Source organism: Oncorhynchus tshawytscha, linkage group LG18 (genome assembly GCF_018296145.1).
Source record: "Oncorhynchus tshawytscha isolate Ot180627B linkage group LG18, Otsh_v2.0, whole genome shotgun sequence".
In the NCBI taxonomy this organism is placed as follows: Eukaryota; Metazoa; Chordata; class Actinopteri; order Salmoniformes; family Salmonidae; genus Oncorhynchus; species Oncorhynchus tshawytscha.
In genome coordinates this window covers 7780876-7806730 of record NC_056446.1, presented here as the reverse complement: position 1 = coordinate 7806730, position 25855 = coordinate 7780876, and the positions used below count along the sequence as shown (strand labels likewise).

At 44.8% G+C, this 25855-nt stretch overlaps 1 protein-coding gene across 10 annotated transcripts in view; it reads right to left on the bottom strand.

Moving 5' to 3' along the window:
* Nucleotides 1-25855, bottom strand: part of LOC112217421 (ephrin type-B receptor 3-like) — a 119956-nt gene that overhangs the window by 44891 nt on the left and 49210 nt on the right. For 6 of the 10 annotated variants that reach the window (XM_042300614.1, XM_042300608.1, XM_042300609.1 and 3 more), the window contains exons 2-5: nt 20200-20264; nt 15567-16272; nt 7227-7382; nt 4582-4917 (exon numbers count right to left, since the gene is read on the bottom strand). In XM_042300614.1, coding sequence (XP_042156548.1) covers nt 4582-4917; nt 7227-7382; nt 15567-16272; nt 20200-20264 — 1263 coding nt within the window. The remainder of the gene's footprint in view (nt 1-4581; nt 4918-7226; nt 7383-15566; nt 16273-20199; nt 20265-25855) is intronic. The other 4 variants (XM_042300610.1, XM_042300617.1, XM_042300613.1 and 1 more) reach the window with 1 other exon arrangement.

Sequence of the window (25855 nt, the reverse complement as noted above, 5' to 3'; positions counted from 1 at the left end):
TAGTGTCAAAATTGATGACACATTGTAAATAGGAAAATGTTGGTCAGAAAGTCAGTCTCGTCCAAAACTGAGTTTTGTAAGTGAGTTAGTTACGACGTACTTGAGGGTTTTGGTATGGATTACTTACATGCCCACTTTTGCCAATTATACCAATTTCACAGAGACAACACATTGTGGTCCAACCCGAGCTGCCATGTGGAGTTTTTGGACAATGTTGTCAAGTTTGCATCTGGGTGCAACACATGCACATTACATTTTCGCTCAGCAAATAGGAGTGAAAATGGGCTTCCATAAAGTAGGTGCCAACCTCCAATGCATTTCAACAATATTGCCAGATGGCCAGGGATGGAGATGGCCAGGAATGGTATCTGTTCATTATTATATTGGTACCAGCTAGCTATCTACTTTTCATTATACAACATTATTTGATAATGCTAGCAAGCAAGGCTAGCTATGATACCACAGATGAAAGGGGAATGATACTGTAGCTAAGTAAACACATCACGCTAATGTGTAATGTGATGTAGCATGTCAGAGGAAGATGAGCAAATCTCATGTTAGCTAGCTACCTTGTTATCAGCAGCTAATTGTAGCACATTTGCATTTAGTGTCAATACAGGGCAGGCATTGGATACTAGCTACTCATACGATGTAACCAACTTTCTTTCAAACTTTCTTTCAATAACCTGTTTGGCCCTGTCCGGGGGTGTCCTCGGATGGGGCCACAGTGTCTCTTGACCCCTCCTGTCTCAGCCTCCAGTATTTATGCTGCAGTAGTTTATGTGTCGGGGGGCTGGGGTTAGTTTGTTATATCTGGAGTACTTCTCCTGTCCTATTCGGTGTCCTGTGTGAATCTAAGTGTGCGTTCTCTAATTCTCTCCTTCTCTCTTTCTTTCTCTCTCTCGGAGGACCTGAGCCCTAGGACCATGCCCCAGGACTACCTGACATGATGACTCCTTGCTGTCCCCAGTCCATCTGGCCATGCTGCTGCTCCAGTTTCAACTTCCACCTGACTGTGCTGCTGCTCCAGTTTCAACTGTTCTGCCTTATTATTATTCGACCATGCTGGTCATTTATGAACATTTGAACATCTTGGCCATGTTCTGTTATAATCTCCACCCGGCACAGCCAGAAGAGGACTGGCCACCCCACATAGCCTGGTTCCTCTCTAGGTTTCTTCCTAGGTTTTGGCCTTTCTAGGGAGTTTTTCCTAGCCACCGTGCTTCTACACCTGCATTGCTTGCTGTTTGGGGTTTTAGGCTGGGTTTCTGTACAGCACTTTGAGATATCAGCTGATGTACGAAGGGCTATATAAATAAATTTGATTTGATTTGATTTGAATAACGGTTGGCAGACACTAGCTAGCCAACTCATTTCAACTCGGACAGATATTGATAACTAACCCAGATTTGCAAGTTAGCTAGCATTCGGGGGTGTCTGCCACAACATGCATGTTCTCATAAAAGTTTGTGTATTTTCTAGGGCAAAAATAAGTAAAGGATGGTACTTGTGGCTTTGGCTCTGGCAGAAAATAGCAAAACGTATCAGCAAGCATTCAGCAACATACACAGCTGGTTGCATAGAAACGGCATCAGCGTCACTAGCCTGAATCTATTCTGTACTTTACAGTCCCTCTATTAGCATATACCTTACTTCCAAACTAGAGATAGTTATTTTTCTCACCATATGTTTATTGAGTGATGATATTTTATTTAATTCACAGGCTTCAACCTGGTGGATTTGTTGTTCAGCAGCATCGTGGGAAACCTCCTGCCATATCAGGAGCTGTTACAGAAGTCTGAGGCAGTGGCCAGACACCAGTCCCGGTTCAGAGTAATGGAGGACACCTGGAATTCACCTAACCACCATTGATAATGTAATCAATTCTGTGTGTATATGTGTGTCTTGTATGTTGTAAGAAGGTGACCCTTTCCACTGTGCCAATGGATTACTCCAGGGCCAGAGTGAGAAATGACTACCATGCTAGCACGTGTCCCTTGTGAATCAGGATCTCTGATGGGCTATGTTCAACCGTGTATCTAATGTCGTCTACCATGACTGTATGGTGACAGTCTTTCTCTCCCTCAATCTGTGATATAGGAGCTGGGTCGGATATAGGACCCAAAGTCAGGCTCCTTCATGACCAGTATCTGTAATGAGAGGGGCCTAGAGCTGATCTGCGCTGCCATGCCCATCAGGTGTTGGCAAACACCACAGAAGGGACAATAGGTGATTACTTATAAGACAGTACATGACAAGTGTTAAGTAATATCACCCTTTCAATACATGTGTCACTCATCAAGGACCGAATAGATGCTTTTGAAATAGAGTTCTCTGACTGAAAGACTGGTTGATACAGATGTCTGAATTGGGAGAGACCTTGCACTCAGCATTAAAACGATACAAGACACATCTATTACTTTTTCTGATCTTTTTTTGTTATTATTTAATCAAATGTTATTATCAATAGTGGGGGACCCTGTGTATTCTTCAAACGTCAGGGAACTCCTGTCTTATACGGGACACCACACAGGAAGGTATAATATTTGCAACCTGTTATATTAAGCAGAACCCCGCTTCTACAGTATTATGTGAGGTATGGTTTATTCTACATGGAGCTGTTACACTTGAAAGTGATCAAAACACTTTTATTTAGAATAGCTACATAACTTCAGCAATTGCACTCTTCTCATATTACTCTGTATGCAAAGCTTCTTCCTGGTCAGTAGCCTTCAGAGTGGTATGAGAAGAGTGCCACTCTCCTCCGTATCACATCTGCCTGTAGTTATTGAACTCTGCCTGCTGGCCCGTGGGTTGAGGCAAACTCAGTCACATCCAGGATGGAGTGTCATGCACTCCACCTCTCCTGCCACCTGACTACACCTGTCCATAACCTGTAATACATTACATAGATGGAAGGAGCTTCATCACCCACTGAAGACTTGAAGACAGAACCTCACCCAGAGAGCTGTGCATGGCAGTGTGTGGTTAGACAAACAAATCCTTAAATTTGGCCAGATAGACACATAGAATGCCATTCTTGTTCTGGTTAGACAGCAAACTTATTTGTATTTTCTAGGAAAGTGTAGTCATACTGTCTTTATAAGAACATCAATATGACATTTACAGCATAAAATGTTTTGCCCACTATACCAAAACCGTGTCGTGCGGGAGCGAAGCAAAACTTTTGAGTAGTCAAAACCACTCATCTTGAGGTGACGGGGGGAGGGGTGTAAAACGCAATCTGTTAATTAGTATATCATATATAATATGGACATATCTATTTCAATACAGACTAGCTCAAAACATTACTTATCATTGAAAATTAGAAATTACACGTTTGCACCCATATTTTGAGAGTGGGTCTGTAGCTGCTCCGTTTGCTCCATTGCTCTGGCGTCTATGCCTGTCACCCGTGTGGCACCCGGTGCCCGACCCTTGCGCAACAATGGGGGACTACGGAATCCCCACCGGAGCCCCAGGCACAAACAGTGGGCCATTCCCATTCCTTTCGTAAGACTTTGAGGAGGAACAGAAGGGAGATGAGGGGCACATGGCTGCAGAGAGGGATAATCCCAGGGTCTGTCTGAGCCTGTCTAAAGAGCAGACTCTACATAGAGACCCATACACAAACCCCAGCTATATATCAGAAACGTATACACAATCCCTGGCTATTGGCCTACACCAGGGAAAACTCCACACAGGAACCAACACACAACCCCAACTACAGGCAGATTGAGCAAACTCTACATAGAAATTCAAAACCCCAGCTAAAAGGCCTATTGCAAGGGAAACTCAAATCAAAGACCAACAAATAAACCCCAGCTATAGGCCTACATAAGGGTAAACTCAACACAGAGACCCAGACCCAAACCCAGGCTATATAGGCATACAGCAGGGAAAACTACACAACAACACACAATATAGACATCCACACACAAGCTCCATACAGCAAACCAAAGGAGGATTGCATCGGGCTTGGTGGTGCAGATTACTATGGTGGCCTAGTTATTGAAGATGCTGTGGGTTGACAGTGGGTTGATCATTGTGGGCAGAAGAGTGTCGGTTCAATGCCTAGCCATACAAGCAGCACTGCCTCGCTATTGCTATTTGCGGTGGTGTGTGCCGAGCGCTGTGGGCGTGTGAAATTGTCCTTCTGTAAATCTCATTCAAATGTTTTTCTTCTCAATCTTCACTTAAAATACATATATCGTATGTAACCCACACCTACATGCAGAGGAAATGTATCTGAACAAATGTCTGCTTTTACCCGCCTTGTTGCTGTAAATCACTATCTATTTTTCCTTGAAGCAACCATCATCTATTATTGAAAAATGCTTCACCCTATCGTAAACATCACCAATTGTAGCACACTGCCATTGTGCCCTTGAGCACCGCTAACCTACTTCAAAACGCTGTTCTGCAGCTGATCATGTTTCACTTCCATTCATTCTCAATCTGTACATGTGTCTTATCTTTTAGCTTAGGAAAAACACAAGATATTCAAAAGACAACTGTCCATTTCACAATGGAACAATAAAGTTTTATTCAATCCTATGGACTAGCCATGGTTTTACCTACCAGCCTGGTTGGTGGTGATGTTGACAGCGGAGAACTGCGGCGTGTATGGGCTCTTATTCGACACGCCGTTGACGGCCTGGATCTCAAAGCTGTACTGGGTGTGTGCCTGCAGGTTGCGGACCGCCACACGACGCTGCGTCAGGCCCAGGTGGCGCGGCGAGATGTCCACATTGTCATCGCAGCGAGAGCACATGCCACGCTCAGGCAGGCACTTTTTGCAGATGATGTTGTAGAATATGTCACCTCGACCGCCAGAGTCGCGTGGCTCGCTCCACTCCAGGACCAGGGAGGTCTCATTGACGTTGGAGATAACGCTGCGTGGCGCAGAGGGGATGGCTGTGGGGGAAGGAAAGAAGAAGAAAAAATGAAGAAAATAGTGTCAATTCATTTCAATTCATATACGTTTTATTGGCATGACAGAAGGATTGACAAAGCAACAATATTGAACAATTCAACAGGACATGAAATATATTTAGAACAGGGAGTAGAATCTAATAGATTCTATTTCAATAGGCCTTTGGTGGTAGTGGTAATGGATGAGGGTTAATTCTCTCTGTGTTTTGAGTTCTTAGAGAAAACTCAATATGAAATAAAAAGACAGTGCAACTCTTTCTGTAAGTATGAGAGCGTGTGTGTTTGTGTGCGGGCACGTACATTAGTGATGCACGGGTTAATTCATAGCCCGCAGTCCCCACGGTTATATCAGGGCTGGCGGGTTTTTGGTCATCAAATATTGTGTGGATGAAGGGTGGGTGAGTTGAATAAAGAGAAAACAATATCTTAAAAAATCCATAAATGTATAATTCTTGTGCAATTTATAGGCTACATTGAGGTTTATCTTTCATTATTTTAGGCTATTTGGCATTAGTGTTTAAGCCTAAGCTTAAGGGCCTAACTGTACATGAGCCAAATAGCATACAGGCCAAATGCTGTTGGGAACGGGCAGAAAAAAGTGCATCCACAAAAAGGACAATGCCGGAGTTTAATTCAATAAGAGAGTTGAAAACAAAAAGAAGAGAGGGCCAGAAAAGTAATATTTGGGAAAGATTTGGTGAATTGGTAAAAGAGGAAGATAGCAGTGCTAGCTATGTTATATGTGAAGATTTTTAGGCGCTATACAAATTCAACAGTCCCAGTCAAGTCAGGGACTTCAAATAGGTCTATAGCACGTCAAGGGAACTGTAACCTACTGTTCAGATGAGTTAAATGGAAACTGAAATCTCACATATACATAATATTAACTTCTGCAGAATTAAGGATTTCTTACAGTAAAATTATAAGTCAAACGTAGGGAAACATTTTGCTCGGGAACACGAGTGGAGAAATATGATTTCTTTCTTTCAGCAACTTGAGAGAATGCAAATACGCTGTTAGATATCATCTGCAGAGGTGCTATCTTTAACAGCATCATAACAGCTATTTCAACCACATAACATATGCATCCAATACAAACTGAAAGCTTTTCAGAAACATGTTGTGTCGTTGTCATAGATTTCTGTTACTTTACAACCGGTCAAACAGATGTCACTCCATTTTATTTAGTGATTGCTATTTCTCCACAGTCCCTACATGTCTTTGCTCTGCAAAAGAAGCAGAGGTAACAGAGAACTTTACAATCAACTACATTAAAGCATTCATTCTCTCTATTTATGATGTTATTCTGGTGAGCAGGGGTTTAATTACTCTTCTAGGGCAACATATAATGACAGAAGAGAAGCTGCATATATCTAATTATAGACTAACAAATAGTCTACCAAAATGTTTGAAATTATATGCAGAAACATATATAAATCAGGCAAAAAAATCCTACAACCCCTGTCAAAAAAACCTTCCACCATATCTGACTGTAGACTAGAGCACATTTTCTATATTAGCAGGTCAGGGTCGGATGCGGGCTTCAGATTTTCACTTTATCACTTATAGTCGGGCGGTTGCGAATGGGTTATTAACAATTGCGGGCGGGTGAACAAACAGCTGACCCGCGCACCACATACGTGCACGCCTGCGTGTGCACTCCTGTGAGCATGCATGAATATTTGTGCTTGTGGAAACAACTAAGAGGGACAAGAGAGACTCTTGGCAGCGGCGTAGCAATTGTTATCCAATTATTGTGGCCTTATCTCTGCCTGCTCTGTGGGAGAATCAAACAAACCTAACAACAAGAGAAAATAGACCCTCTGTTCACCACAAGTGAAAGGATTACTCCCTGTGTGTGTGTGTATGCGTGCTCTCTTTGCTCTTAACTAAGACACATCCACTAGATACATTCCTACACTCTGCCAGTGAGAGGTGGCAGCTGCACAGGCGGATAGGCTACGGTGTGCAAAAGGCACTGATAACGTTGGGATAGCGCTTGGAAAACATTGGGAGAGTGGCTGTGTTTGTTGTACATGTGGGAATGTTCTCAGGCCCTTCAGAGAGTGCTGATAAAGGTAGTGAGTGAAGGTCATAGTCCAGCGAGAAATTAATCGTTTTTTGAGTGTCTTGGAAGAGGTTGGGAATGGCTTAATGTCTGCAAAAGTGAACACACAACAATACCCACAACCTCAGTGTATATTCAGGCCCTTGAGTGTAGTAGCATATTGTAATGTGTGTTGTTTGTTTGTGTGTATGCAAGACAGCAACTAAATGAGAAAAAAACATACTGGTGCAGGCATTGTCAGGTGAGTCTGTGTCTGAGCGGTAGTAGCCGTTTCTGCAGGAGCACAAGCTAGCTGCTCCAGAGCTGGTCCGGCTGTTTGGTGGGCAGGGAGTACAGAAGCCCTCACCCTGCTTGGATTTGAACGTGCCCGGGCTGCAAGCTGAGAAAGGGAGAGATCAAAGGAGTGAGTCCAAAAGCCAGGAACTACACAGATAAGGTGGACAAGGTTAACACAGGTGAATGAAAGCACTCATTTGAATCTCAAGAATAGCAAAATTGTACCTGTGTAAAGCTAGGTTGTAGTTGTTTGTATTTGCATTTTCCGGTGTGTGTGTGTGTGCACATTGTCTTGGCACTCACTTCTGTGATAAACTATGGCTATCTCATGTGTGTGTGTGTTTGTTTGTTTTTGTTTTCCTTTTTCCACCTCTCTGGAGACCACATCCCCCAGCAACATTATAGGAAGAGGGCATTTTAAGAAACACGCAGCCCTTTGCATAAACTCGTGCACAGATGCACACACGGTCATCCCAAATTACTAACACATCCCTCAGAACAAACACACACACTAGCGTGAAGCCTTCCTCTGAACTCCTTCTCTTATCCCTGATACACACGCAAATATATGCACACACACACATATGCATGCACAAGGACGTACACACACAAATATGCATGTTTGCATACACACATATGCACACTTGCACAAGCACGCACACACACACACACACACACATACACACACACACACACACTTCCATGACACTTGGGAACAGCCTTCACTTCACCGTAACATGCTCTCAATACTAAGAAGCTTTTCTCAAAAGTGTGCCTATCGTCTTCCTTTTTTCAAATCAATCCAATTTACTGCAACAATAATGGATAAAATATCTGTCATAGAGAGAATTTGTTCTCAATGTTAAATGGTAAAAGTAAAACATTAATACATAAAATAAATCAATAAATAACGCCTCAAGCAGAGAGCGCATAGTTTCTCTGATGTGTAGTTATAACATTGTTGACCGGTGCCCTTTGTAGACTCCCTATAAATTTTTACAGGGCCTGTTTAGAAGTTTATAACTGATAAGTTATGAGCTAGCAAGCAGGACAGGGAAGCATCGCATAGGCAGTAGATGGCACTCTGATCCGGAACATTCCAGCTGTCTCTATCTATTTATCTCTCACTAAACTGTCTCGTTAAAAGGTGAATGGAGGTGGGTATGTTAATAAAAAAGGGGAAGGTGAGACAACAAAGTTGCTTAGCATGACCGACTATGCCGCTAACTCACTCGTCAATGTCAAGGTTGCTTGGTTTTGGTTCAAACTGTTCAAACTGCTGTGTTGCTACTGGGTTTGTTTGCTTCCTGTGGAAAGTATAATTTAGAAATGAGGTCAGTGGTAGCGCTGTGGGACTGGTTCTTGTCATATATGTCACCGTTTCGCTGTGTGTGAAGGTATAATATTGGTACAAAGCCGCATTAGCTGCTGAGTGGTGTGCATTAACACTGAGTGTGTTTGTTCTTCCACCATTAATCACAGACACCCACAACAACAAAAAGCGCTAACATCCTGGCATGATAACATTTTTACCTCAAATAACATTTGTCTTCTTAGTCATGTTCGTGAACATGCTAGTTGTGCTTGTGAACTTTGCAACTATGCAAATAGTTTTTTCAAGGTCACTATGAAGTACAATGCGTGTCATGTTCTATCATATTGTCCTGTTAAAAATATATATTTTGGTTAATGAGAACTTGAAAAGGCGAATATTCAGGTTTGATGGGGCACTATCCCAATTAAACCTTCCTCTTTAAACCTGCAACCTGATCAAATTCCTCTTTGGCCGTCTTTCCTTACAGTTCTCGGCTGCCAATGACTGGAACGAATTGCAAAAATCACTGAACCCGGAGACTCATAACACCCTCTATAACTTTAAGCACCAGCTGTCAGAGCAGCTCACAAATCACTTCACCTGCACATAGCCCATCTGTAAATAGCCCATCCAACTACCTCATCCCCATACTGTTATTTATTTTTTGTTCCTTTGCACCCCACTATCTCTACTTGCACGTTCATCTTCTGCACATCTATCACTCCAGTGTTTAATTGCTCAATTGTAATTATTTCACCACTATGGCCTATTTATTGCCTTACCTCCCTTATCTTACCTCATTTGCACACACTCTATATAGAATGTTCTATTGTGTTATTGACTGTATGTTTGTTTATTCCATGTGTCACTCTGTGTTGTTTGTGTCGGACTGCTTTGCTTTATCTTGGCCAGGTCGCAGTTGTAAGGGAGAACTTGTTCTCAACTGGCCTACCTGTTTAAATAAAGGTGAAATAAAAAAAATATATAGAAAAATGTGAATTATAGAGCTGTCATTCTCATTGAAAGCAAGTCTAACATGCTGACCACACCGCTTGCGTTGCGTGCATGAGCGTTGCAAAGTAAATTTACAGATACATGTTATTCAATCATTGCACCCACACTGCTCGTGCTCGTCAACAAGCAACTACGTGGCCAGGCGCTAAAATAGAACTTGGTACTATTTGTGATGCTTGATGAACTGCAAGTCCCGCCTCTCCCATCTCCTCATTGGTTTTTAGGAGCATATACCCATGTGGGTGATTGAAAGATGAACTGATGTCCACACTCCAGATCCCGTCTGTCACGCCCTGGTCTTAGTATTTTGTGTTTTCTATATTTATTTGGTCAGGCCAGGGTGTGACATGGGTTTATTTTGTGTTGTGTTTTTGTATTGGGGTTTTAGTAGGTATTGGGATTGTGACTGAGTAGGGTTGTCTAGGAAAGTCTATGGCTGCCTGAGGCGGTTCTCAATCAGAGTCAGGTGATTATCGTTGTCTCTGATTGGGAACCATATTTAGGTAGCCCGGGTTTCACTGTGTGTTTGTGGGTGATTGTTCCTGTCTCTGTGTTTGTTGTCACAAGATAGGCTGTATAGGTTTTCACGTTCCGTTTGTTGTTTTGTAGATTTAAGTTATTTCATGTATCGTTCATTTTCCATTAAAGAACATGAGTAACCACCACGCTGCATTTTGGTCCGCTTCTCCTTCGACGGAAGAAAGCCGCGTGGTGACAGGCAGCGACAGCAACAGCAGCGAAAAGAGGAATGGACATGGGAGGACGTTATGGACAGCAAGAGTATAGAGTATACGACTTGGGAGGAAATAGACAGGTGGGCGGTCGACCCAGAGAGAGTGCCGGAGCCCGCCTGGGATTCGCTGGAGCAGTGTGAAGAGGGCTATAGGAGAATGGAGTCGAAGAGACAAGCACGGCGGCGCAGAAGAAAGCCCGAGAGTCAGCCCCAAAAATTTCTTGGGGGGGGGGCTCAGGGAGAGTGCGGCAGAGTCAGGGTTCAAACCTGAGCCAACTCCCCCTGTTTATCGTGAGGAGCAGCGATCACAGGACTTCTGGACGTGGGAGGAGATATTGGACGGAAAAGGACCCTGGACACAGCCTGGAGAATATCGTCGCCCCAAAGAAGAACTGGAGGCGGCGGAAGCGGAAAGGCGCTGGTATGAAGAGGCAGCACGGCGACGCGGATGGAAGCCCGAGAGTCAGCCCCAAAAATGTATTGGGGGGGGGGGCTCAGGGAGAGTGTGGCAGAGTCAGGGTTCAGACCTGAGCCAACTCCCCCTGTTTATCGTGAGGAGCCAAGGAGGAGACCAGAACCAGAGCCAGTGTTGGAGGTGAGTGAAGCAGAGACTGTGAAGGAGTTAATGGGGAAAGTGGAGGAGAGAGTTATGAGGGAGTTGCTAGTTTGGTGCTTTAGGTACGATATTCGTCCGACGGAGCGTGTCGGGATTTGATGGCACCTGGGTCAGCGCTCCATACTCGTCCTGAGGTGCGTGTTAGTCGGCTGGTGAAGAGTGTGCCAGCATCACGCACTAGGCCTCCTGTGTACCTACCTAGCCTTGCACGTCCTGTGCCAGTCCTGCTCTCAGGCTCTCCAGTACACCTTCACGGTCCGGTCCATCCTGTGCAACCTTCACACACCAGTCCTCCGGTGGCAGCTCCTCGCACCAGGCTTCCTGTGTGTGTCCTCGGCCCAGTACCACCAGTGCCAGCACCACGCACCAGGCCTTCAGTGCGCCTCGCCTGTTCAGCGCTGCCAGAGCCTTTCTCCTCTCCAGCGCTGTCGGAGTCTCCCGCCTGTTTAGCGCTGCCAGAGCCTTCCTCCTCTCCAGCGCTGCCGGAGTCTCCCGCCTGTTTAGCGCTGCCAGAGCCTTCCTCCTCTCCAGCGCTGCCGGAGTCTCCCACCTGTCTAGCGCTATCAGAGCCTTCCTCCTCTCCAGCGCTGCCGGAGTCTTCCGCCTGTTTAGCGCTGTCAGAGCCTTCCTTCTCTCCAGCGCTGCCGGAGTCTCCTGCCTGTTCAACGCAGCCAGAGCTGCTAATCTGCATGGAGCAGCCAGAGCTTCCAGTCTGCATGGAGCAGCCAGAGCTGCCAGTCTGCATGGAGCAGCCAGAGCTGCCAGTCTGCATGGAGCAGCCAGAGCTGCCAGTCTGCATGGAGCAGCCAGAGCTGCCAGTCTGCATGGAGCAGCCAGAGCTGCCAGTTTGCATGGAGCAGCCAGAGCTGTCAGTCTGCATAGAGCTGCCAGTCTGCATAGAGCAGCCAGAGCTGCCAGTCTGCATGGAGCTGTCAGTCTACATAGAGCAGCCAATGCTGCCAGTCTGCATGGAGCAGCCGGAGATGCCAGTCTGCATGGAGCAGCCGGAGATGCCAGTCTGCATGGAGCAGCCGGAGATGCTAGTCTGCATGGAGCAGCCGGAGGTGCCAGTCTGCATGGAGCAGCCGGAACTGCCAGTCTGCATGGAGCTGCCGGAGCCGCCAGTCTGCCAGGATCCGCCAGTCAGCCATGATCTTCCGGATCCGCCAGTCAGCCAGGATCTTCCGGATCCGCCATTCAGCCAGGATCCACCATTCAGTCAGGATCCGCCAGTCAGCCAGGATCCGCCAGTCAGCCAGGATCTTCCAGATCTGCCAGTCAGCCAGGATCCGCCAGTCAGCCATGATCTTCCAGATCCACCAGTCAGCCAGGATCCGCCAGTCAGCCAGGATCTGCCAGAACCACCAGCTAGCCAGGATCCGCCAGTCAGCCAGGATCTGCCAGAGCCTACTACCTGCCTGAGTTTCCTCTCAGTACTGGGCTTCCTCTCGGTACTAGGCATCCTCTCAGTGCTGAGCTTCCCCTCAGTGCTGAGCTTCCCCTCAGTGCCGAGCTTCCCCTCAGTGCCGAGCTTCCCCTCAGTGCCGAGCTACCCCTCAGTCCCGAGCTACCCCTCAGTCCCGAGCTACCCCTCAGTCCCGAGCTTCCCCTCAGTCCCGAGCTTCCCCTCAGTCCTGAGCTGCCCCTCAGTCCAGTGGGGTCCTTGGTGAGGGTTATTAGGCCAAGGTCGGCAGCGAGGGTTGCCAATCAAAGGACGCGTTACAGGGGGACTAAGACTTGGTTGGAGTGGGGTCCACGTCCCGAGCCGGAGACGCCACCGTGGACAGACGCCCACCCGGACCCTCCCCTATGGGTTTAGTGTGCGGCCGGGAGTCCGCACCTTGGGGCGGGGGGGTTCTGTCACGCCCTGGTCTTAGTATTTTGTGTTTTCTATATTTATTTGGTCAGGCCAGGATGTGACATGGGTTTATTTTGTGTTGTGTTTTTGTATTGGGGTTTTAGTAGGTATTGGGATTGTGACTGAGTAGGGTTGTCTAGGATAGTCTATTGCTGCCTGAGGCGGTTCTCAATCAGAGTCAGGTGATTATCGTTGTCTCTGATTGGGAACCATATTTAGGTAGCCCGGGTTTCACTGTGTGTTTGTGGGGGATTGTTCCTGTCTGTGTTTGTTGTCACAAGATAGGCTGTATAGGTTTTCACGTTCCGTTTGTTGTTTTGTAGATTTAAGTTATTTCATGTATCGTTCATTTTCCATTAAAGAACATGAGTAACCACCACGCTGCATTTTGGTCCACTTCTCCTTCGACGGAAGAAAGCCGTTACAACGTCGGTAGTGGTAATGCACCTTAAAGTTGCTTGCCAACCACCATATAAATTCCAAAGAAAAAGAAGAAGTCGGAAGGAGGAGAGATTACTAGAAAAAAACGTTTACTGTTTTATCTGAGGATTAATTGCCAGAGTAGAGGACCTTGTGCATTTCAGGTAAAATAACAACTCAATGTTTATATCCATGACAAATGACTAACAACAGCAAGCTAGCTAAATTGCCATACCAGTTTAATGCTTTTTGACCTGTCCCCAAATATATATTGTTGGTTCAGAGGTTGTTTTGATATTTCAACCTGCGTGACCAAATCAACTTGCGCACAGTTTGGTCAGCATGTGAGAAGCGATAGATATGTTCAATGCTTTCCGTGTTTAAGTTTTGTTTTTGCGTCTTTTACTTTCAGTTTTGTACACCAGCTTCAAACAAGTTGAAAATACAATATTTTTGGTTATTGAAAATATATTTCAATAACCAAAAACAGTTTAGATGGTAAATGATTCACATGAACTGAAATTAGGTGAACAATTGGAATATCTGCATATTGCAGCTTTAAACGAGGTAAGTTGGTATGTGTGAATGATTGAAAGTGCTGATCAATCGCTTCCAGTGAGGTAAGAAGTCATCCCCCTTTGCTTTCATCTTCCCTCCCCTTCGAGCACCACTCCTGACAGGGAGAAGAGGGGGAGAGTGGAGGGGGAGAAGGGAGAATGAGGAGGAAAAGGCAGAAAAAATACTAATCTTGCAGGCTCTTTTTTTTACAGATCTCTCTCTCACTTCCCATCTCTCTCTGTTTTCTTTCTCTCCCTTTCCTTCCCTCTCTCTCTCCCTCTCTCTGTCTCTTACCCTCTTATGCAGAGCAAAGGGCTTAAGGAACTGATTAGGATGTGTGCTGAAATTGGAAGTGAGGGAGCAAAAATGAGTGGGTTTAAAAATGTGGAGCGGTAGGGAAGGAAAAGAGAAAAAAAGGGTATTGATTGATTAATATTCATGTGGATGTCCTCACCGTGCCCTGGTGGGGCATTAATGAAAGCTTTAGATAAAGGAAGGGAGGAAGGGGAATACATAAAGAAGGAAAGAGGGGGAGGATAAGGAGAGAGAGGGAGAGAGAGAGAGATTTTCAGGTAGAAATACAGAGAAAGTCACAGAGAGAAAAAAAGACAGAGGTTGGCAGAGAGAGAGAGAGCAAATGGCTCGGAAGAGAGAGCAATAGATAGATATTATAGAGGGAAAAAGAGAGAGAGAAGGAGGGTAAGAAAAGACACGGCAGGGAGATTTATCCCCTGTGGTTTCCGGTCGACTTGTTTAGAGAGCGTTTTTTTTAGGCCCAGTCGCCAGGGCTTTGCCCTTGAGCTGCCAAAGGAGTTTTTAACCACACACCTGCCACTAGATTTACTGTGCCCACTCTCCATTAAAGGTGGGCACACATTCAATAACCTCCATTCAACGCCATATAGGGAGCTAGCTCCGTTTCTGTTCTTCTTAGACTTCAAGATCCCTAAGCCCCCTTCCCTACTTCACATGTTCTACCTTTTTTGATCTCTTTCCTGAATCTCTCATCCCTCTCCTCTTTCTGTTAGCAGGGTGGTATGAAGTACAGGCCTGTGTGGTTTTTTACACATTTGCGTCACAATCAGCCATGCCAAACGATAACTGACAGTGGCTTACCTCTCATCTCCCCTGCTCTCCAACATTCCACTACTCCCCATTCCCCCCTGCCTCCCCACTCTGTCATCAGTACATTTGAGCCCTGGCCTGCTGTTTTAATTCACCTTGGTCTGGACTTCTGTGCACCTGTTATGTTCTCTATCAGATCTGGTCCTCCTAGATCTCTCCAGTTTGCGCCAGTGTCATATAGGTTATGGCAGGGTAGCCTAGTGGTTAGAGCATTGGACTAGTAACCAAAAGGTTGCAAGTTCAAATCCCTGAGCTGACAAGGTACAAAATCTACCATTCTGCCCCTGAACAGGCAGTTAACCCACTGTTCCTAGGCTGTCATTGAAAATAAGAATTTGTTCTTAACTGACTTGCCTAGTAAAATAAAGGTAAAATTAAAAAAAAAAAAAAAAAAACTGACAGCAGCGCCTATGCATTTTATTTATTCATCAACTCACTGTCTGGGAAAATTGAGGTCAGGAGAGTAGAGGCTCAGTTGAGAGAGTGCCACTGACTATATGATGTGTTGTGTTGTGTTGTGTTTCTCGCTGTTTCATGATAGTTGGGTGTAAATGTACAGTATCTGGATGCATTTGGCACAAAATGGCTGCCGTCAAAAGGAACAAGAACATTGGGTGATGACCCAAAAATGGCCGGTAAAAAACTCACCCTGACATTGTGTGTCCTTGATGTCACACTCACCCTGACACTGGGTGTCCTTCATGGCGGGCTCAAACCCATTTGCACAGGTGCATGAGCCAACAGGAACCATCCACTCGCCGTCACCATTGCAGTACAGCTTGAGAGGAACAGACACCTCGAGAGCGTTAGAGACGCATGTCCCTGGTGCAATGACCAGCGACGTGGCCTCGGCCCCTGTGGCCGTCTCGGGGAACACAGCGAAGTTCGCAATGGTGGTTGAGCACTTCTTATAGAAGACCCGGACAGATATCAATGACATACAAGCCCCCAGGTCCTGGAATGCCAGGTAAAATCCAACCTTGGATAGAGGTCCGAAGCTCCGCACTTTCGTGTTCACCCTTCCCGACTCCAACATGGAGAAACTCTCATCGGGTGCGATGGTGTCCACCTTCACATAGGGGTTCTCCATCCAGAATGGACTTGTCTCCGTGGCCGAGTCTGAGTCGGACTCATAGTAGAAAAGGTTGAAGGTCTCCTTGCAGGAGCCGGGGATGTTGGGGATGCTGTTGCAGTCGCGCACTGTGAACTTCATCTCCACGTAGACTCGGAGGACATCTTTGCGTGGGATGAAGTCACTGCGCAGCCAGTTGTTCTGATTGCTCTCCCGCACGTTGCACACCTGGTATGTCCGGATGGGGTTCATTGCATCGTCGTAGCCGCTCACCTCCTCCCACTGTGGATGGAGAAAGAGGGAAGAAGAGAGGGAGAGAGAGGGAATGAGAGAGAGATATGAGTTTTAGGGTCAAACAAAGGTCAAATGTCCTATAATGTATGCATTCTTAAACACATTGGCACACATACACACTCTCACACACACATGATAGCTAAGGAATGATGTAAGGAGTGTGTTAAATGTTTCCATCTCTAGTTTGTTGGTATAAGCCTTAGGTGTGGATGAAAGCATCAGTTTACAACACATCCAGGGTTTGTGAGGCACTTAACATGATGTACAGTGCTCTGTTCTGGCCTCAGATACTAAGTACAATAACACAATTCGGAGAGAGAAATTAGGTGAGGCGTTAGGAACGGACAGATGAAAGAAAAAATAAGTCACATTTTTGGTTTGTGCCTTTTCAATTACGCCCCGATCGGCGCTGTTAAGTCGAGGGCCTTTTCCACCCGCACCGCGGCCTTTCATCTCTGGTTACCACGGTGATGAGTCAGGAAACAAGGGACGGCGAATTCATCACAATTACGGCGGAGTGTCAACCCGGGTGCGTCCCAACTGAACAGCACTGGTTGTTTACCTCATTCTCCAGGTTCGTTGTAGTCGCTGCATCGCTTCACAAGCAATTACCCTTCAATTACGGAGCTACGATCGCATCGTCCTCTACAGCTTGCGAAAAGAAACGTGTAACCTTTTCTCTCTTTCCTTCCTACTTCTTTATCTCTCACAGTTTCAAATCTCTCACAGAGACAAATACATAAATTACTGAGGCAAAGCTCTGATTATGGGTTTCATTAAATGAAAATATGTATGCAAATTGGCAAATTTATAAAGTGTTACATACAGAAAATACATGAATGGCCTGGTTGGGTGAATCTTTTAATGGCATCCAGGTTTAACTTAATGTGTTTCTCAATACATGGCTCCACTTGGCTGAGGATGTTTAGAACGATAACGTCAATCGAAACAAAACAGTCCGTTCAAGTTGGGCCAAATGGAAACATGCTTAGTACTAGAGAATGTCATCCCATACCCTGGGCTTCCTCCTACACTGTAGCTTGAATCTGTGCTCATCTCAAATGTATTTATTTTTTTAACCTTTATTTAGATAGTGGGTTCCTAGGCTGTTACTGGCCCAACGCTCTAACCAGCAGGCTACCTGCCGCCACACACTGTATGTGTGAGGTTTGCTGTTTGTATTGCACTGTAAAGAAGTCAGCCAGAGTTGACGCGGGCTATCATTCACACAAAGAGATGCCTTCCTGGCCACCAGTTCATATTTCAAAACTACATTGCATATAATGACAGGAAATTCTAAACCTAAAATATTTAGCTAAGAATATAATTAGCTAAAAATCAACTCCGAGTCAACTCTCAGGCAATATCTCAATAGTGGACAACAACAGTAACGGCAGTCTTTGGAACATGTACAAGAGCCACATTTGACTAGAAAGACAGAAAATAATGAAAGTTTTCTCTCCGAGGGTGAAGACTCTTAATTAGGGGCCTAATATGGATGTAGCAGAGGCAGGCTATTCATCCAGCAGGACCCTCTAGACCTGTGGAGAGAGGGGGGCTTAGCTGAGGATCAGGCCCAGAGAAGGCATTAATTTGTGAGCTATCTGCTGGAGTCGAGGCCGTCGGGGAATCAATAATCACCAGCCAGGTCAATGGGACGAGAGAATGCATGAAGTGTGAATGGGTATTTAGTTCAGTGTAAAACATTGCCTAGTGTGCAAGAGGGAGATTGTGTGTGTGTGTGTGTGTGTGTGTGTGTGTGTGTGTGTGTGTGTGTGTGTGTGTGTGTGTGTGTGCGTGCGTGCGTGAGCGTGTGTTTGTGTGGAGGTCAACCCCATGGGACCACACGTACAGCACAGATGCGGACACTTCACGCCAGCCCTGCTTACCAAACCTGAATGAATTAAGTAGGTTGTGTGAAAGAGGGTCAAATTCTTTGGCATCAATTTGGAACAAGATGAATAGTTATGCAAGCTTTACAAGTCAACTCCTTTTTTCCTTTTGTCCTTTACAGTCAAAAGCTCTACATTTTACTTTCAGATTCACTGGGACCTTGGTGCAGTTGGAACAGAGGATGTGAGGGGGATGTGAGGACTCAGGCCTTCTTCCAGACCTGCATACCAACCGAGGCAGCTAGATAGCGCATAGTCAAAGATTAGCCATAAATGCTAGTTGTCACACTAGTTTCCTCAAAGGTTAGAGTGTAGCAAAGTTAACATGTGTCTAGCATGTACCAGCCTGTAAGCCCATGTGTGGTCTGCTAATAGAACCATGCTAATAACAGTCATTATAGCTGTGGGCTCCTGGATGCTACACACTACATGCTGCATAATAAAGGGATACACTGTATATATACACTGTATACACTGTATATACTGTACTCGATACCATCTACTGCATCTTGCCTATGCCGTTCTGTACCATCACTCATTCATATATCTTTATATACATATTCTTTATCCCTTTACACTTGTGTGTATAAGGTAGTAGTTGTGGAATTGTTAGGTTAGATTACTCGTTGGTTATTACTGCATTGTCGGAACTAGAAGCACAAGCATTTCGCTACACTCGCATTAACATCTGCTAACCATGTGTATGCGACAAATAAAATGTCATTTAATTTTACATGCTCTAGGCTACAGGCTGGCTGGTCGCTAGCAACACCTTGTTATCGGTTTCTGTGAAACCCCCTGGAGCCTACATACTGATCCCAGGGAAAGCCATTTACTCCGCTAGAGTTCCCCCTTAGTACTGGAGGGGAATTCCCCCTTCAACGGCCATCTGTTTGGGGAGAAATGAAATGCCCAATGTGCACTGTGCACGCGTGCACAGACACAGACACAGATGAGAAAAATCCAGACGCAGACATAAACAGACATACAATACAAGAACATACACACATACAGCTCACTTCAGAAGCAAGCCAGCAACATACCACCCTGCATACCACTGCTGTCTTGCATCTGAAGCTTAGCAGGGTTGGTTCTGGTCAGTCCCTGGATGGGAGACCAGATGCTGCTGGAAGTGGAGGGCCAGTAGGGGACACTCTCAAAATATATATATCCCAATGCTCCAGGGCAGTGATTGGGGACACTGCCCTATGTTTTTGTGCCATCTTTCGGGTGGGACGTTAAACGGGTGTCCTGACTCTCTGAGGTCATTAAAGATCCCATGGCACTTATCGTAAGAGTAGGGGTGTTAACCCCGGTGTCCTGGCTAAATTCCCAATCTGGCCCTCAAACCATTATGGTCACCTAATAATCCCCAGTTAACAATTGGCTCATTCATCCCCCTCCTCTCCCCTGTAACTATTCCCCAGGTCGTTGCTGCAAATGAGAACGTGTTCTCAGTCAATTTACCTGGTAAAACAATGGATAAATAAATAAAATAAAACTTTACGTACACATTGCACACACATACACACGCTTCCATATCTTGGGCAGAATGGTATGGGGAGATACTGTCTATCACACATACACAAACAGAGGTCAATTTGTATCAGACCCTAGCAGCACCACGCTGCATCACACTGGTGTGTTTGCCTCTAGACCCTTCAGGCCTGTTATTGTCATGTGGAGAGGAGATGCCGCTCAGTCTATATCTGTGTTTGTCTTCCTACTTCCACACACACAGCTCTGTAACAGACTAATGTACAAAGCGAGAAGAGGTAGCCTCCCTACACAGAGAATGTGAAAGAGAGACAGGGACTCAGACCTGGACGTGTACCTTCTCACATACCTTCTCTCTTCTCTGTTAATACTGCTGCTGGAGTCACTATAATGAATGTTTTGTTAGGCAGTTAAATAAAAAATAAAAAACTTTACATAGACACGTGCATACATACACACACATACACTGAAACACAGAGAGACACACATGTGCGATCAAACACACACACACACTCCAACAATTTACCCCAGTTTCAGGATGTGCGGTCCAGGCTAGTTCTGTTGTGGCCCACTTGGTGTCCATTAATGTTTCTGTAAACAGACAAAAGGAGACAAATACTTTAGCGAAAGAGGAACTAACACAGACGAAATCAAGTAAACCTTCAACAGTTACCAAGATAACGGCATCATAAAAATACCAGTTCCTTCTGAAGTAATCTGCCATAATGAATAGAAGCATTGACATTCCCCCAGTAGGCCTGACCAAAGTATTCTGAATCCTGGTAACTACCTTGTCCAAGGAGAGGAAATTACTTATTGATAGATAATAAGATGGTTACTACCGTTCAGTAAGCTGCTAAACTTGAAAAAATATATATTTAGCGTGAAAAAACAAGACATCTAAGTGGGTGATGTTTTATTTTGTTGCTCATTTTACTAATTTAATAAGTCATGTTTTTTTCAGGGCCATGAAACAACCATGAGTGTCATTGAGAGACTATTCCAATTCTTAAGCATGTGCAAATGAGGGGACACACACACACACGCACACGCACACACACACACACACACACACACACACACACACACACACACGCTCTAACCACTAGGCTACGCTGCCGCCCCTTGGTTTATTTATTTAACCTTTATTTAACTAGGCAAGTCAGTTAAGAACAAATTCTTATTTACGATGGCCTACCCCGGGCCAAACATTAACCCGGAAGGCGCTGGGCCAACTGTGCACCACCCTATGGGTTTCCCAATCACGGCCGGTTGTGATACGCCTCTAGCACTGAGATGCAGTGCCTTAGACCGCTGTGCCACTCGGGAGCCCCAGATACTGTACATAACTTGAATAGAAGGCATGGATAAGGGTGTCATAAACCCCCAGTAGCACAAAAGAAAACCTCTTCACCCAGAAGTAAGGTCAATATACTTAAATTTCCCTCGCATTTTAAAAAACAGCCAATCCCCTTTCACTCTTTTCTATTTCTCCCACTCTGTCCTCCTACTGTTCCCTCTTTCCATTGCCTAGGCAAACAGTCTCACTGTGTGAGAGAGAGAGAAGAGAGTGTGTGGGGAGGGGAACACTATAAATTAGCTATTTTACTACCTGGCACTTGGGAAGCAGTACTAAGCAACTGCATGTGTTATTATCCTACCACTCTGCTGTTCTACAAGACGGTAAAGATCATGGAATTGTGCGATACCAAAAGTGAGCCAATGTTTGCATTGACATAAAATGGAAAGATGTACAGTACCTTTTTTCCACAAAGGCCTTCCTTTTCCTTGAAAGATTTTCTCTCTCTCTATCCTCTCTCTTCTCTCTCTCTCAATTGAATTCCATTTCAATCCAAATTGCTATATTGGCATGGGAAACTTGTGTTCCAAAGGAATAGAGACATTTCAAATGTCATATTATGTCTATATACAGTGTTGTAATGATATGCAAATAGTTACAATACAAAAGGGAAAAAAATAAACATAAATATGGGTTGTATTTACAATGATGTGTGTTCTTCATTATTTGCCCTTTTCTTGTGGCAACAGGTCACACATCTTGCTGCTGTGATGACACACTTTGGTATTTCACCCAATGGATATGGGAGTTTATCAAAATGTGATTTGTTTTTTAATCCTATGTGGGTCTGTGTAATCTAAGGTAAATATGTGTCTCTAATATGGTCATACATTTGGCAGGAGGTTAGGACGTGCAGCTCAGTTTACACCTCATTTGTGGGCAGTGTGCACATAGCCTGTCTTCTCTTGTGAACCAGTTCTGACTTACGGCGGCCTCTCTCAATAGCAAGGCTATGCTCACTGAGTCTGCACATAGTCAAAGTTTTCCTTAATTTTGGGTCCGTCACAGTGGCCAGGTATTCTGCCACGGTGTGCTCTCTGTTTAAGGCCAAATAACATTTTGGTTCGCTCAGTTTTTTTGTTAATTCTTTCCAGTGTGTCAAGTAATTATCTTTTTGTTTTCTCATAATTGTGCTGGTTCTAATTACAAAACCATCACCTACAGAGAGATGAACCTGGAGAAGCATCAAGTTGGTCCTGAGGCTCTGATCACAAACACAATCAGACTCCACAGAGGCCCAGGACCAACTTGACGCTTCTCCAGGTGATGGCTCTGTAGGTGATGGTTTTGTTATGGAAGGTTGGGAATCGCTTCCTTTTAGGTGGTTGTAGAATTTAACAGCTCTTTTCTGTATTTTGATCATTAGCGGGTATCAACCTAATTCTGCTCTGCATGCATTATTTGGTGTTACGTTGAGGATATTTTTGCAGAATTCTGCATGCAGTCTCAATTTGGTGTTTGTCCCATTTTATGAATTCTTGGCACGTGAGCGGACCCCAGACATCACAACCATAAAGGGCAATGGGTTCTATAACTGATTCAAGTATTTTTTGCCAAATTGTAATTGGTATGTTGAATTGTATGTTCCATTTGATGGTGTAGAAGGCCCTTCTTGCCTTGTCTTTCAGATCGTTCACATCTTTGTGGAAGTTACGTGTGGCGCTGATGTTCAGGCTGAGGTATGGATAGTTTTCTGTGTGCTCTTGGGCAACAGTGTGTAGATGGAATTTGTATTTGAGGTCCGGGCAACTGGACCTTTTTTGGAACACCATTTTTTTTGTCTTACTGAGATTTACTGTCAGGGCCCAGGTCTGACAATAAATCTCAGTAAGAAACAAATAATATATCTAGGTGCTGCTGTAGGCCCTCCTTGGCTGGGGACAGAAGCACCAGATGATCAGCAAACAGTAGACATTTGACTTGAGATTCTAGTAGGGTGAGGCCGTGTGCTGTAGACTGTTCGTTCTCTCTTTCTCTCTCTCTCTGTCTGTTTCAAGTGTTCCAGGTGAATTGACAGGACATACAGTATGACATGAAAAAGGGAGCTACATGTAATCTCCTTTTCCGACTGCAAATTCCTGCGTTGAAACACTCATGCTGACAAACGCAGATATTCTCGACCGCATCGAACTCAGAGACCTCTCTCTGTCAGTCAGACTAGCTTTGTAGCATCTCTTTCTTTTGCAGAAACATCCCATTTATGTCAACCTGTTAGGTTTGAGTGATAGCATCTGAGAGAAAGTGTCAGTGTGTACATGATAGTATGTGTGTATCCTCTTTGCTTAGGACTTCCCCATCTGACTCACACATTACAGTGTTATTGTCAGACCACTTACAAGCAAGCAACCACACAAGGAGATGATGAGGTACAAAACTATACAGTGTAAAGCTACTATAGTACCTAGTCTATTAAAACAGACCATGTACACTCTACATTACTGCTAACTTCACTGATAATGACAGTGTGTGACACACACACAGAGAGACAGTGCAAGGAAGGCCCTGACTCAGTGTTAACCATGGAACACTCAAGAAAGGAGTGTATGAGCATGCAGTGGCCTAGCCAGTAGGTTCTGCAACTTTCTGTTTTGTTTGAGCTCTCGGCCGGTGTGTAAACAGTATATACTACGGCAAAGCCCCCTCATTGTGCCCAGCAATGAAGAGGCAATCCTGAGTCAATTGGGCAGAGCAATTCCACAATGACCCCATCATAACCCGGATCGTCATCACTTCCCAAAAGGCCAGCAAGAGGGCACACACCGATTCCATCTTCACTATGGAAATGCAATGCAATCACTATGAACTCGACAGAAATGTTTTCCATACAAAATATAAGACAAAACCTTGTTTTTTCCTTCTTATTGGGCCATGGCAAAAAAAAAGGATACACAGAGAGCGAAAACGACTAACATGCTAGGCAAGAGAGCTCTTAAAGCCCTGACCAAAAAAAACTGATAGACAGCTCTTGAAAAAAACAAACATACATAGCTCAAAGGTTTTTTTTCCATCATATCACCTTTTTAGCCTATTTTAACCTTCCAAATGTCCTTTTGAAGTTTTACTATGGGACACTACAATCAGAGAGAGTAAAGCTTGAGGGTCAGACAGAGGGTAAAACATTGATAGAGTAAAGCTATAAAAGGCGGTGTCATAAAGCAGTGTACTACATAGACTGGGCTTTTGGCAATGGGATAGCAGCCAAACTGACATGCAAATGTATGCTTTTAATCCATTCATCTCTCTTTCTCTACCTCTCTTTCCCTTTATTTCTCTTTCTCTCTGTCATTGTCTCTCTCTCTACATCTCTTTCTATATCTCTTTATTTACTTTGTTCATACAGCATGTGAAGCTTTAGATCTGTTGACTGTTTAATGATGGATGGTACAGTAAGTCTGGCCAAAGATAGATGTTTTCCAACCACCTATACTGTACTGGAAGATCCCTGAGTCATAGGGGATTGATGAATAAAAGTGTCATTTACAATGTAGGTTAGCTCTACCCTACCTAGATCAGCACTGTGTACAGTGAGGGAGAGGTGGGGAGGAGGAGTGACTCAAAAGCTATGATATAAACATGACTCACTGACCCTGGTTCATACATAGAGAATATAAACACTGTGAAACATGGATGACATAGACAGACATCACAAACACACACACACACACACACACATATTAACATACAGGCAGGTAGGCACGCACACACGTACGTGTAACCGATGTGAAATGGCTAGCTAGTTAGCAGTGGTACACGCTAATAGCGATTCGATCGGTGACATCACTCGCTCTGAGATCTTGAAGTAGTTGTTCCCCTTGCTCTGCAAGGGGGTGACTGTTGTCGGTGTGTGCAGAGAGTCCCTGGTTTGAGCCCGGGTCGGGGCGAGGGGACGGACGAAAGTTAAACTGTTACATTGATGCTGTTGACCCAGATCACTGGTTGCTGCAGAAAAGGAGGCGGTAAAAAGGGGGGTGAGTGTAACCGATGTGAAATGGCTAGCTAGTTAGCGGTGGTGCTCGCTAATAGCGTTTCAGTCGGTGACGTCACTCGCTCTGAGACCTTTTGTGGAGCGATGGGTAACGATGCTTCGTGGGTGTCAGTTGTCTATGTGTGCAGAGGGTCCCTGGTTTGAGCCCGGGTAGGGGCGAGGGGACAGACTAAAGTTAGACTGTTACGCATGCACACGCACACACACATTAAAATACAGGCTGGCAGGCAGGCACACACACACATACAGACTACCCGACAAGGCCGGCCCACGTACTTTAATCCCCTAATGACAGAGCAGGCCTAATAACATGGGGAGCCATTGAAACACTCATTCCTATTGAGTCTGAAAAAACACACAAATATACACACACACCCACACAGCACAGCACACAGGGTACAAGCCTCTTCAAATATTTCTTTGTTCAAACAACCAGGCATCTCAAAAAAAGAAGAAAGGGGAAGAGGGAATGGGGGGAGAGGCAAAAGCACCATTATTGAGCCAGAAGAATGTGGGCTCGTTTCATAGGCCAAACCTAACTCCCAGGCTAGGAAGAGCAGACAGGTGAGGGATTATCTAGTAGTGTGTTGCTAATACCTACAACTTTTTGTTTTACAGTTGACCTCTCAACAGTTCAGTTATGGGAGGAGATATTTTCTAATTTGGGAGGGAATGTCAAAGGATATTTGTTGGTGTTTCGGTGACTTCCTGAATGATAAATGTTGTGTTAGTTTAGTTACACTGATGCTAATTAGCAAATTCTCTAATTAGCAAATTTTCAGCAACTACACCACAGTTGCCTGCAAAATTTGGATGATTTTTTTGTTGTTTGTTTTC